The 9,371-nt window shown below is 34.8% G+C and overlaps 2 protein-coding genes across 2 annotated transcripts in view; both read left to right on the forward strand.

Annotated features, from left to right (window-relative positions):
* The window catches only part of LOC104713829 (probable polygalacturonase), a 9,295-nt gene extending 7,991 nt beyond the window's left edge, over window positions 1-1,304 (forward strand). The window contains exons 4-5 of the mRNA XM_010431040.2: window positions 34-282; window positions 433-1,304. Of these exons, the coding sequence (XP_010429342.1) occupies window positions 34-282; window positions 433-1,115 (932 nt within the window). The 3' untranslated portion in view covers window positions 1,116-1,304. The remainder of the gene's footprint in view (window positions 1-33; window positions 283-432) is intronic.
* Window positions 3,739-5,922, forward strand: LOC104713830 (cinnamoyl-CoA reductase-like SNL6). The gene is made up of 6 exons (XM_010431041.2): window positions 3,739-4,012; window positions 4,197-4,354; window positions 4,460-4,651; window positions 5,129-5,282; window positions 5,367-5,559; window positions 5,643-5,922. Exons 1-6 carry the CDS (start codon window positions 3,889-3,891, stop codon window positions 5,734-5,736), a joined length of 915 nt encoding a protein of 304 aa, XP_010429343.1. The 5' UTR covers window positions 3,739-3,888; the 3' UTR covers window positions 5,737-5,922.

Below are 9,371 nucleotides of genomic sequence, written 5' to 3' on the forward strand. Positions count from 1 at the left end.
GTTAAAAAGGATTGATCGAATTTGTTTGGTTAGGTAACAACGGAACGATCAACGGGCAAGGGAAATACTGGTGGGTGAAGTACCGGAGTGGTGGATTTAAGTCGATCACGAGACCTTACACAATCGAAATCATATCCTCTAAGGACGTTCAGATCTCAGACATCACGATCATTGATTCGCCTTCATGGAACATTCATCCCGTGTATTGTAACAATGTTATTGTCAAAGGCGTTACCATTCTTGCTCCTATCGATTCTCCTAATACCGATGGAATCAACCCGGGTAAGTCCATATATCCCACGTCGCATATATATTGAATAGTATATGTTCGTTTGTGTTTGCGTTTCTGTTTTCATGTTATAAGATTATAATCTTTGTATTCGACGTGACTTTATATATTCACGTGGCATTGTTTATTTTCTTCGTTATTAGATTCATGCACCAACACATTAATAGAAGACTGTTACGTAGTCTCCGGAGACGATTGCATCGCCGTGAAGAGCGGTTGGGATCAGTTTGGTATCAAAGTCGGCAAGCCAACTCAACAACTGTCGATCAGACGGCTCACATGCATCTCTCCAGACAGCGCTGGAATAGCACTGGGAAGCGAAATGTCCGGTGGAATCAAAGATGTTAGAATCGAAGACATTACATTACTCCAGACACAATCCGCTATCCGAATCAAAACCGCAGTTGGTCGTGGTGGTTACGTTAAGGATATTTTCGCCCGAAAGTTTACCATGAAAACCATGCAATACGTTTTCTGGATGAGCGGTGCATATAACCAACACCCCGTTTCAGGGTTTGATCCCAAGGCTATGCCCCAAATTACGAACATTAACTACAGTGACATGACCGCGGATAATGTCACGCAACCCGCAAAGCTAGATGGGCTCAAGAACGATCCTTTCACAAAGATATGTATGTCGAATATAAACATGACTTTGGCTCCTGAACCAAAGAAGTTGTTGTGGAATTGTACTGACATCTCCGGGGTTTCAAGTAAGGTGACGCCCAAACCGTGTAGTTTGTTGCCGAAAGCTCGGGTTAATTGTGTTTTTCCGGTTGATAAGATTCCTATTGAATCTGTTGTCCTGAAGAAATGCTCTGCTTAGAGATTGTGCCGGAGAAATTACTTATTATATCTTCATAAATATATACATTGTCTTTTAACAGTGTAATGTATTAATTTTCTCAGATAAAAATGCCCCAGCTTTTATTGTATAAACCATAAAAAAAAAAAAGAATAATAATAATAATAATAATAATAATAATAATAATAATAATAAACCATGCAATATTGGTTTTAATATACGGATACAAAGCTAAAGCATCCACATCCGTGAGATATTGAGATACTCGTTGAGGTTCTGCAAAAAAAAAAACAATTAAGATAATTTGTTTTATTCGATCGTAAAAGCAAACTAACAACAATTAAGGATGCATTATGCATATATAACAAGGTTTTGTTTAAATAAATTTTACATTCATACAAAAAATGATTATATGCATTGATTAGTTTATATATTTATAATTTTACATTCATACAAAAATTATGATTAAAGAATGTAAAATTTTAATGTAACTAACTACAAATTTTACAATGTTAATTACATTTACAAGATTACATTCCATCTGCATCTATACTATACAAGAATTGATATTTCTAAAAATCCGTTTGTTCTACTCGTTGTTAATTACATTCTGTTCGTTTAGCACAAAATATATTTATTTTGATTGTTGTACCTATCATTCAGAACAATGTGTCATCGTAAATCATCTCTCCACCACAATCGCTACCTACTAATTGTTGTCAAGTCTCAAGTGTCAACTATTAATATCACCTTTTTCGTTTTTTTTTTACTTATTATCTTCCTTTTTCCCCCAGTAATATATATATGCTCCATTAGTGTGATAATGATTAAGCATTTTTTTTTCTCGTTTCATGTTTATTCTCTGGAAAAATATAGCTAGCTACAAGAAATATAACAGAATATATGACTATACATCAATTAGTATAAGATAACATGTAGTCAACAGAACGACCATTTTATTTCGGTATATCATTCGGCATTGACCAACAATTAAAAAATGTCAAATGTGTTTTTTAAAAAATTTGTTCGATTCTATTAAATAGTTTATATATAATTACAAACACATTCTATATTTAGTAAAAATATTATATATATATATATATATAAAATGCATTGATTGTTATATAATTAGTTAGCTATTAAACCTAAATTAAAAAATCTATTATATGTTAATAACGTAAGTGAACTGCTTATTTTACAATCTTAATAAAAAATTGTTTCCTACAATGACAATCATTCGAATAAACCCAATAACATAAGTAAAATTTTCTATATTTTATAGAGTTATGATTCTGAAAAACCAAAGTTACGATCAAATATAATGAAAAAAAACTAATGAAAAATCTAATTAACTAAAGTGAACATTCTGGAGCCTCGAGAAGTGCAAATTTACGCTGTATCATATAATTTCATACCATGTTCACATGGGTATTGGATGAGTACTTATATGGAACTAAAAATATTGTTTTACGAAAAGGATATTTATTACCATATTATTGATGTTACGGTTACAAAAAAAAAAAAAAAAAAACATCTTATGGTTTTACAAAATTTGTAGTCTTGTTTTCAGCAAGGGTACGAGCATTGGCACACACTAAAGCCAGCAACGTCGTGACAAAATCCACCTCCACCACTGTATCTATGGTGTAATAGAAATGTCAATAAGAGATTTTTTTTTTTTTTTCACTTTTCCATACAGTCTATATTAGCAATAGAAGATTTTAATTTTTGTGTACTTCTAATTTTAAAAGAATATATCAAAGAAATTAAAAATATATCAATTGAATAAAAGAAACATGACACTTGAACAGGAATACATAAAATTTATAATACCTGAGGCAAATATGATCAGTATAACAAGGGATACAAGTGAAGGTGTCATCATCTTCATGCTTTCACGTTTTATACTTTTCTTCTAAACTTATCTTTAAGATAATTGTTGTTATGTTATTGTGGCATTTGGTTAATCTATTTAAAAGCAAGCCGAGGACTCACAACAACCAGTCTTTAATGTGTTATCAACTTATCAAGATCTTTTTCTTTTTTTTTTTTTTTTTTTTTTTTTTGGNGGACAAAGATCTTTTTCCATATACACTGATTTTTGGCTAAAATTGTTATTTTCTAAGTTCGATTCATTATATTTTGGATTTAAGTTTTTCTTCATAGAGTTGAGTCTCTTTCTCATAAACTATTTTCGTTTTTTTTTGTGATAACTTTTCTTCTGATGGTTGTGGGCGTTAAACATTATTTTTGTTTTTTTTTACAACATTTTTGTCTTTATTAGATAATTTTAATTTTATTGTCATTCAAATCTTTTTAATTATTTTATAACATACATTACTCTTATGATTGAATTTTTCTCTCTCTAAAAGAGCTTAATTATCTAAAAATTGTTAGAATATGTTTTTAAAATATAAAAATTTGACGTTACCATAAACAAGATATTAAAAAAAAACACTAATATTAAAAAACATACTACTCCATTAAAAAATGAGTGGCGGACTATTGAACCATTTATTCTCTCTTTCCATCGTTCAATAGATTTACCAAACACAGAAAGCCATACAAAGATGAGTAGTTGGGAGCGTGTGCAACATCATACTTATATAGTTCACCCACCTTTCTCCTATTTATTACAGTACTACTTAGCTTACTTACCCTTCTCCTCCTCAGGCGTCTCTCTCTCTATATAACAACGATTAATAAATATCATCTTCTCTTTGCTCATCTCTCTCTCACTTTTGTCCAGATATTTTCAAGAAACAATACAAAACCTCAAAAGAAGAAGAAACTGATGAATCAAGAAAAGCCCACTTCTTGTTGCTGTGTTCTTGATGCTTCCACTTATGTTGGTTTCTGGATTCTCAATAGATTGCTCACTAAAGGTTACTCTGTTCACGCCGCTATCCGTAAAAATGGTAAACAATCTTTCGAATTCTCTCTTAAGGGTACAATAAAGTTTTCACCTTTTTATCCTTTTCTTAATTGGTTTTGACCAATTTTGGGGAATTGGGTTCAAATTCTTGAATGGGTTTACTATCAAATTTTGATATTGAAACAATGTAAAGTTTGGATTTTTCTCATGAGGGGTTTTGGTAATAGGGGAGAGTATGCTTGAGGAGAAGATCAGAGACATGGAAGCTAAAGAAGAGAGATTAGAGGTTTATGATGTTGATGTGTTAGATTACCAAACCATCCTCGTTGCTCTCAACAATTGTAATGCTGTGTTCTGTTGCTTGGACAACCCTGAAGGGTATGATGTGAGTGTTTCTAGCAGTATTATCTTCTATCACTCAGTCACCACTTCTCTCTTGTTATCTCTCTTTTATGTTTGTTTTATGAAATGTTTTTATGTGAATGATTAGGAGGAGAAGGAAGTGGATGTGGAAGTGAGAGGAGCGATAAATGTGGTGGAAGCATGTGCAAGAACAGAGAGTATAGAGAAGATTGTGTTTTCATCTTCGTTGACTGCTGCAATTTGGAGAGATAACATTGGAACTCAAAAAGATGTTGATGAGAAGTGTTGGAGTGATCTTGACTTCTGTCTCAAAAAGAAGGTATTTTATTTTTTTAACTATTTTTGATTTCAACTCTTTTATTATTATTTCATCTTAATAATTATCAATTTATTGAAAAGCTCAACACATTCACAAAACATATTGGACCCACTGTTTATTATTGACCTGGGATGAACAATTATTTCATGTACTTTTTCATCAATCAATCTGAAAATGTCTATTTAATTAATAATGATGTTTTGAAACTACAATTTCTTGGAACTTTTTCAAATTTTGGCTTTGTTGCAAAGTAAAAAATTGGGTCTCCATGAAATGTATTGGCATGCTTCATGTGTGTATCTAGAATAATTTTGGTCAAGATTCAATGTAGGACGGCCTTAATAAAATATTTAAAGAGGTCAACCTAGATCATAGTTTAAAATTCTACTTAATTAGTTTTGTAATTAAGATTTTAGGATGAGTTTATGTTTTCTTAATAATAAAAGTTGTGTGTGTGTGTGGCGGCTATATGTGCAGCTATGGCATGCTCTTGCGAAGACACAATCTGAGAAGGCAGCTTGGGCGTTAGCCATGGACCGTATGGTCAACATGGTCTCGGTTAACCCGGGTCTCATCGTTGGACCCTCGGTGACTCAACACAACCCCAGACCCACCATGTCTTACCTCAAAGGTACATTATAAACATATTCATTCATGTCAGTTAGATGGGTAATAATCAATAATCTAATTGTGGTGGCAATATTTGCGATTTTAGGAGCTTCACAAATGTATGAGAATGGTGTGTTAGCATACGCAGACGTAGAATTTGTAGCGGACGTTCACATTCGAGCATTCGAGGATACTTCGGCTTGTGGTAGATACTTTTGCTTCAACCAAATTGTGAATACGGAAGATGAAGCTCTCAAGCTTGTGCAAACTCTGTCTCCTTTGATACCTATGCCACTAGGGTACATATTTTCATTATCATGAGTATTAACATAATTTTTTTTTTCGTAAAGTATTTAATTAATACTTAAAATATTTGATTTAGGTATGAGAAAGAGATGCAAGGAAGTGAAGTTTATGAAGAGAGATTGAGAAACAAGAAGCTAAACAAATTGGTGGAAGCTGGCTTTGCATGTTAATTGGAGAAAAATGGATACAAAGTAAAGGGCAAGAAAATGTTTTAGTAATAAGAATATTTTGTTTACTTATTATTTATTATTGAAATCTCAATTCAGTATTTTATATACTTATTTGTGTAACATGATATGAAAATTTTGGAGTAAAATGTTATACTCATAGAAAAGTGAAAATTTTATAATGATGTACTGTATGTCCTTAAATCTTTGCCAAAAAAAAAAAAAAAGTTGTATGTCCTTAATTGTGGAGTGTACGATGAGACCAGCTAGCAACAAATAACAAAAAAAAGTTGAAAAACAAAAAGAAGTGTATAATCATCGAATGCTGCAAAACCACATGCAAGCTAAGAAGTAAAAATGATATAAATGTTAACATGTGCTTACTTTAATTGATGAGTTGTCAACTTTAAAGTATAGCTGACTTTTTAATGAATGATTTGATCATTATTTTTTCAATTAGATACGTACTGTATATTTTCTACAATACGAAACGTGTAATAAATGATGAGCATACAATATGATACACTCGTACGATCCACACATTTTTTCTAGTGGGTTTATCCACACTTTCTCATTAATGCAAGCTGTGATGTTAGACATGACGAATCACGCATGTAAAGACAAATAGTGCGTTTCTTCTTCTTATTTTTTTATTTCTCTTTTTAATTTTGTAAATGGATAGATCTCAATGACTATTTCAATTCAAACTGTAGATAAAGAGATTGTGACGGATGTATTTCGCCGTCATAGTGTGTATTTGAAGATTGTAATCTTGTGCCCAGAGCCGTGCGGACATAAACGGTGGCCAGAGGCGGTAAAAAAAACTTTGTAACGCATAGAAGAATATAATGTCAAGAACAATAAATACCAGTCATATAAAAAAAGCTAAAAAAGTAAACAAGTAATTAAAAAAAATAACTGAAATTTTCTTCCCTAAAATATCCATTAACCAAATGTTCAAAATCAAAATTTTAAAACAATTTCCTTTTGCTAAACATTTATTTTAACAATGACGATAACCAGTGCATCTGTGGACTAAGTGTTCAAGTGTAAAATTAATAACATCAATCAAAATAAAGTGAGAGAACGAACATAAAAATTCTTCTGTTTAGTGTGCACGCATAGAAAAAAAAAATATTTACCCTAATTTTATAATGTTAGCTCAGTTTTTTTAAGCTTTTGACTTATTGTTTAAATCAAACGTGGCAATTATATGGGTTTAACAATTAAAAACTAAAGGTTTAAAATAAATATACTATTTGAAACTATGTGGCCACAGTAACTAAACATATGCCAAAGTAAAAATAAAGGTCTGCAATTTTTTCCAAAATTTTTAGGACGTAGGCCAAAGTTTCTTTTGTTTCCACTGAGGCACGGCTCTGCTTGTGCCCTGTAGAGTATTGGTGCAGGATTTAGCACCCACGACATACCGATCTAAACCAAAGGTAAATCGAATAAACTCTGCACATCAACTAAATCGAGGGACCCCCTTTTGGGCCAGCTAAACGGACCTATAAGCAGAAGCCCGACGAAGTCACTCGACCGACCCCCGAAACCGCCTCCAAAATCCGATCTGATCTTCAGAAGAGGAAATTTACCATATCTTCAATCCGAGATTTAAGGAAAGTAGATATATTTTGTAATCTAAGACAAAGTATAAATAGAGGAATACCTCTTCCTTGTAAGATATCTAGCAATTAATACAAAAACCCTACTTCTTTATTGTTCTTGAGAGAAACCCTACCCTCTTCTTCAAGAAATCATAACCCCTCTTTATTTTCTAGCTTTAATCCAGTTTTCTAAAGAGAGATCTTAAGTGAATTTGTTCCCCACTCAAACAAATTCATTGTGTGAATTCTAGATTCAACAATTGGCCCCGTCTGTGGGGACCCTTACACAAAGTTCTACGTTTTCTCTCTACCGCAAAAACTAAAACAAACCAGAAGATCAACAAAAGTTTTACCATCCAAACCGCCTCCTTGCAAGGCGATTTCCCGGCAGCTCCCGACGAACTGGAAGACGAATAACCCGTCTACGGATTGCCTCGGAAACCAGCTTTCCGTAGAACCAAATTTCGTTTCAATCCGAGCTCCCTTCCAAGAGATATTGCAGTTTCTCTGCAATATACTCTATCCTTCAAATATAGATTCGTCTGTTTTCGACCAGCCAGCCTCGGGATCGATTTCCCGGATCAGTACAACGAATCAGGTCGTGAATAATCTATCTATGGATTGCCCTGAAAATAAGCTTTCCATATAACTCAATTTCGTTTCAATCGGAGTTTTCTTCAGAGAGATATCGCCTTCTTACTGCGGCATACAGATATCTATCTGTTGAAATTAATATAGATCTGACGGGTCCCGACCAGTCGACCTCGGGGCCGATTTATCAGCCGACTCCGCCGAACTAGGTTATAAATAACCTACCTATGGATCGACCAGAGAATAAGCTTTCCATAGAATCCGGTTTCACGTCGATCGGATCCGTCCACCGAGAGATATCACTGTTTCTCTGCAAACATATACAATCTGTTAAAACGCAGATCTGTCTTTATCGCACCAGTCAGTTTCGGGATCGATTTTCCGACAAAGTACTATGACCCAGATTACGCATAACCTATCCACGGATAGCCCTTAACGTCAGCTTTCCAGAAAAACCGACCCTGGTTGAGTCCGAGCTCTGAACTAAGAGTTGTTGCCTGTTCTGTGCAGCGTGTCTAAAACCCTAAAACGCAGACCAACCTGCTTTGGAAACAATTTTCGAGCAAACCAAAGCGAACAGGCTCGTCAACAGATTACCTAGCTGACAGTTCAGAGCAGTCTGCCAATCTACCCAACTTGTGGCCGAACTCACCAGGCCGAACTCACCAGGTCGTCTAGCTCGTCACCGAACTCACCAGATCGTCTAGCTCGTCACCGAACTAGCCAGTTCGCCTAGCTTGTTACCGACCTCGTCAGGTTGTCCAGCTTGTCACCTACCTCTCTAGGTCGCCAAAATTGTCAACTACCTCTCTAGGTCGCCCAACTGCCTAGCTTTTCTCCTAGATCGCTTAGCTTCCAATGATGCTCTAGCGCCAAGATAACAGCTCGCCGTCCCGACTTGGAGAGCGGGTTGCCATCGATCTAAAAGGAACCTAGAGCCGGTATGCATATCAAATTTAAGCCCTAAGGCTTATCTTTCTAATGAGACCGACCTCGTCTCAAACTGCAGTGTCTACCGGAAGATATCACTCTATTTCCGGAACAGGCACATCTTGTTCGAAACTATAGCTGTCAGTTCGTCATCCCGACTTGGAGAGCAGTTTGCCACCGATCTAGATGGAACCTAGAGCCAGTATACATATCATACTGAAGCTCAGAGGTTTATCTTCCCAGAAAAGCCGATCTCAACTCAATCCGAAGTGTCTACCGAAAGTTATCACCCTACTTCCGAACTGACATATCCTGGTCGAAAGTCTAGCTATCAGCTCACCGTCATGACTTAAAGAGTAGTTCGCCACCGATATAGAAGGAACCGAAACGGCGATCTACATATCAATTTGAAGCCCCAAGGCTTATTTGTCTAACCAGATCGTCCACGTCTCAATCAGTGCTCTCTATCTAAACTTATGACTAATTTTCCGGAGCAGATGCAGCTTG

The sequence above is a fragment of the Camelina sativa genome, chromosome 9 (assembly GCF_000633955.1).
Source record: "Camelina sativa cultivar DH55 chromosome 9, Cs, whole genome shotgun sequence".
Classification (NCBI taxonomy): domain Eukaryota; kingdom Viridiplantae; phylum Streptophyta; class Magnoliopsida; order Brassicales; family Brassicaceae; genus Camelina; species Camelina sativa.

Excerpts from the sequence above, each read along its gene's own strand:
- LOC104713830 (XM_010431041.2), top strand. The coding sequence starts at position 3,889 with ATGAATCAAGAAAAGCCCACTTCTTGTTGCTGTGTTCTTGATGCTTCC. Across the intron at positions 4,355-4,459 it reads ACAACCCTGAAGGGTATGAT|GAGGAGAAGGAAGTGGATGT; the intron begins GTGAGTGTTTCT and ends GTGAATGATTAG. Across the intron at positions 5,560-5,642 it reads TTGATACCTATGCCACTAGG|GTATGAGAAAGAGATGCAAG; the intron begins GTACATATTTTC and ends TATTTGATTTAG.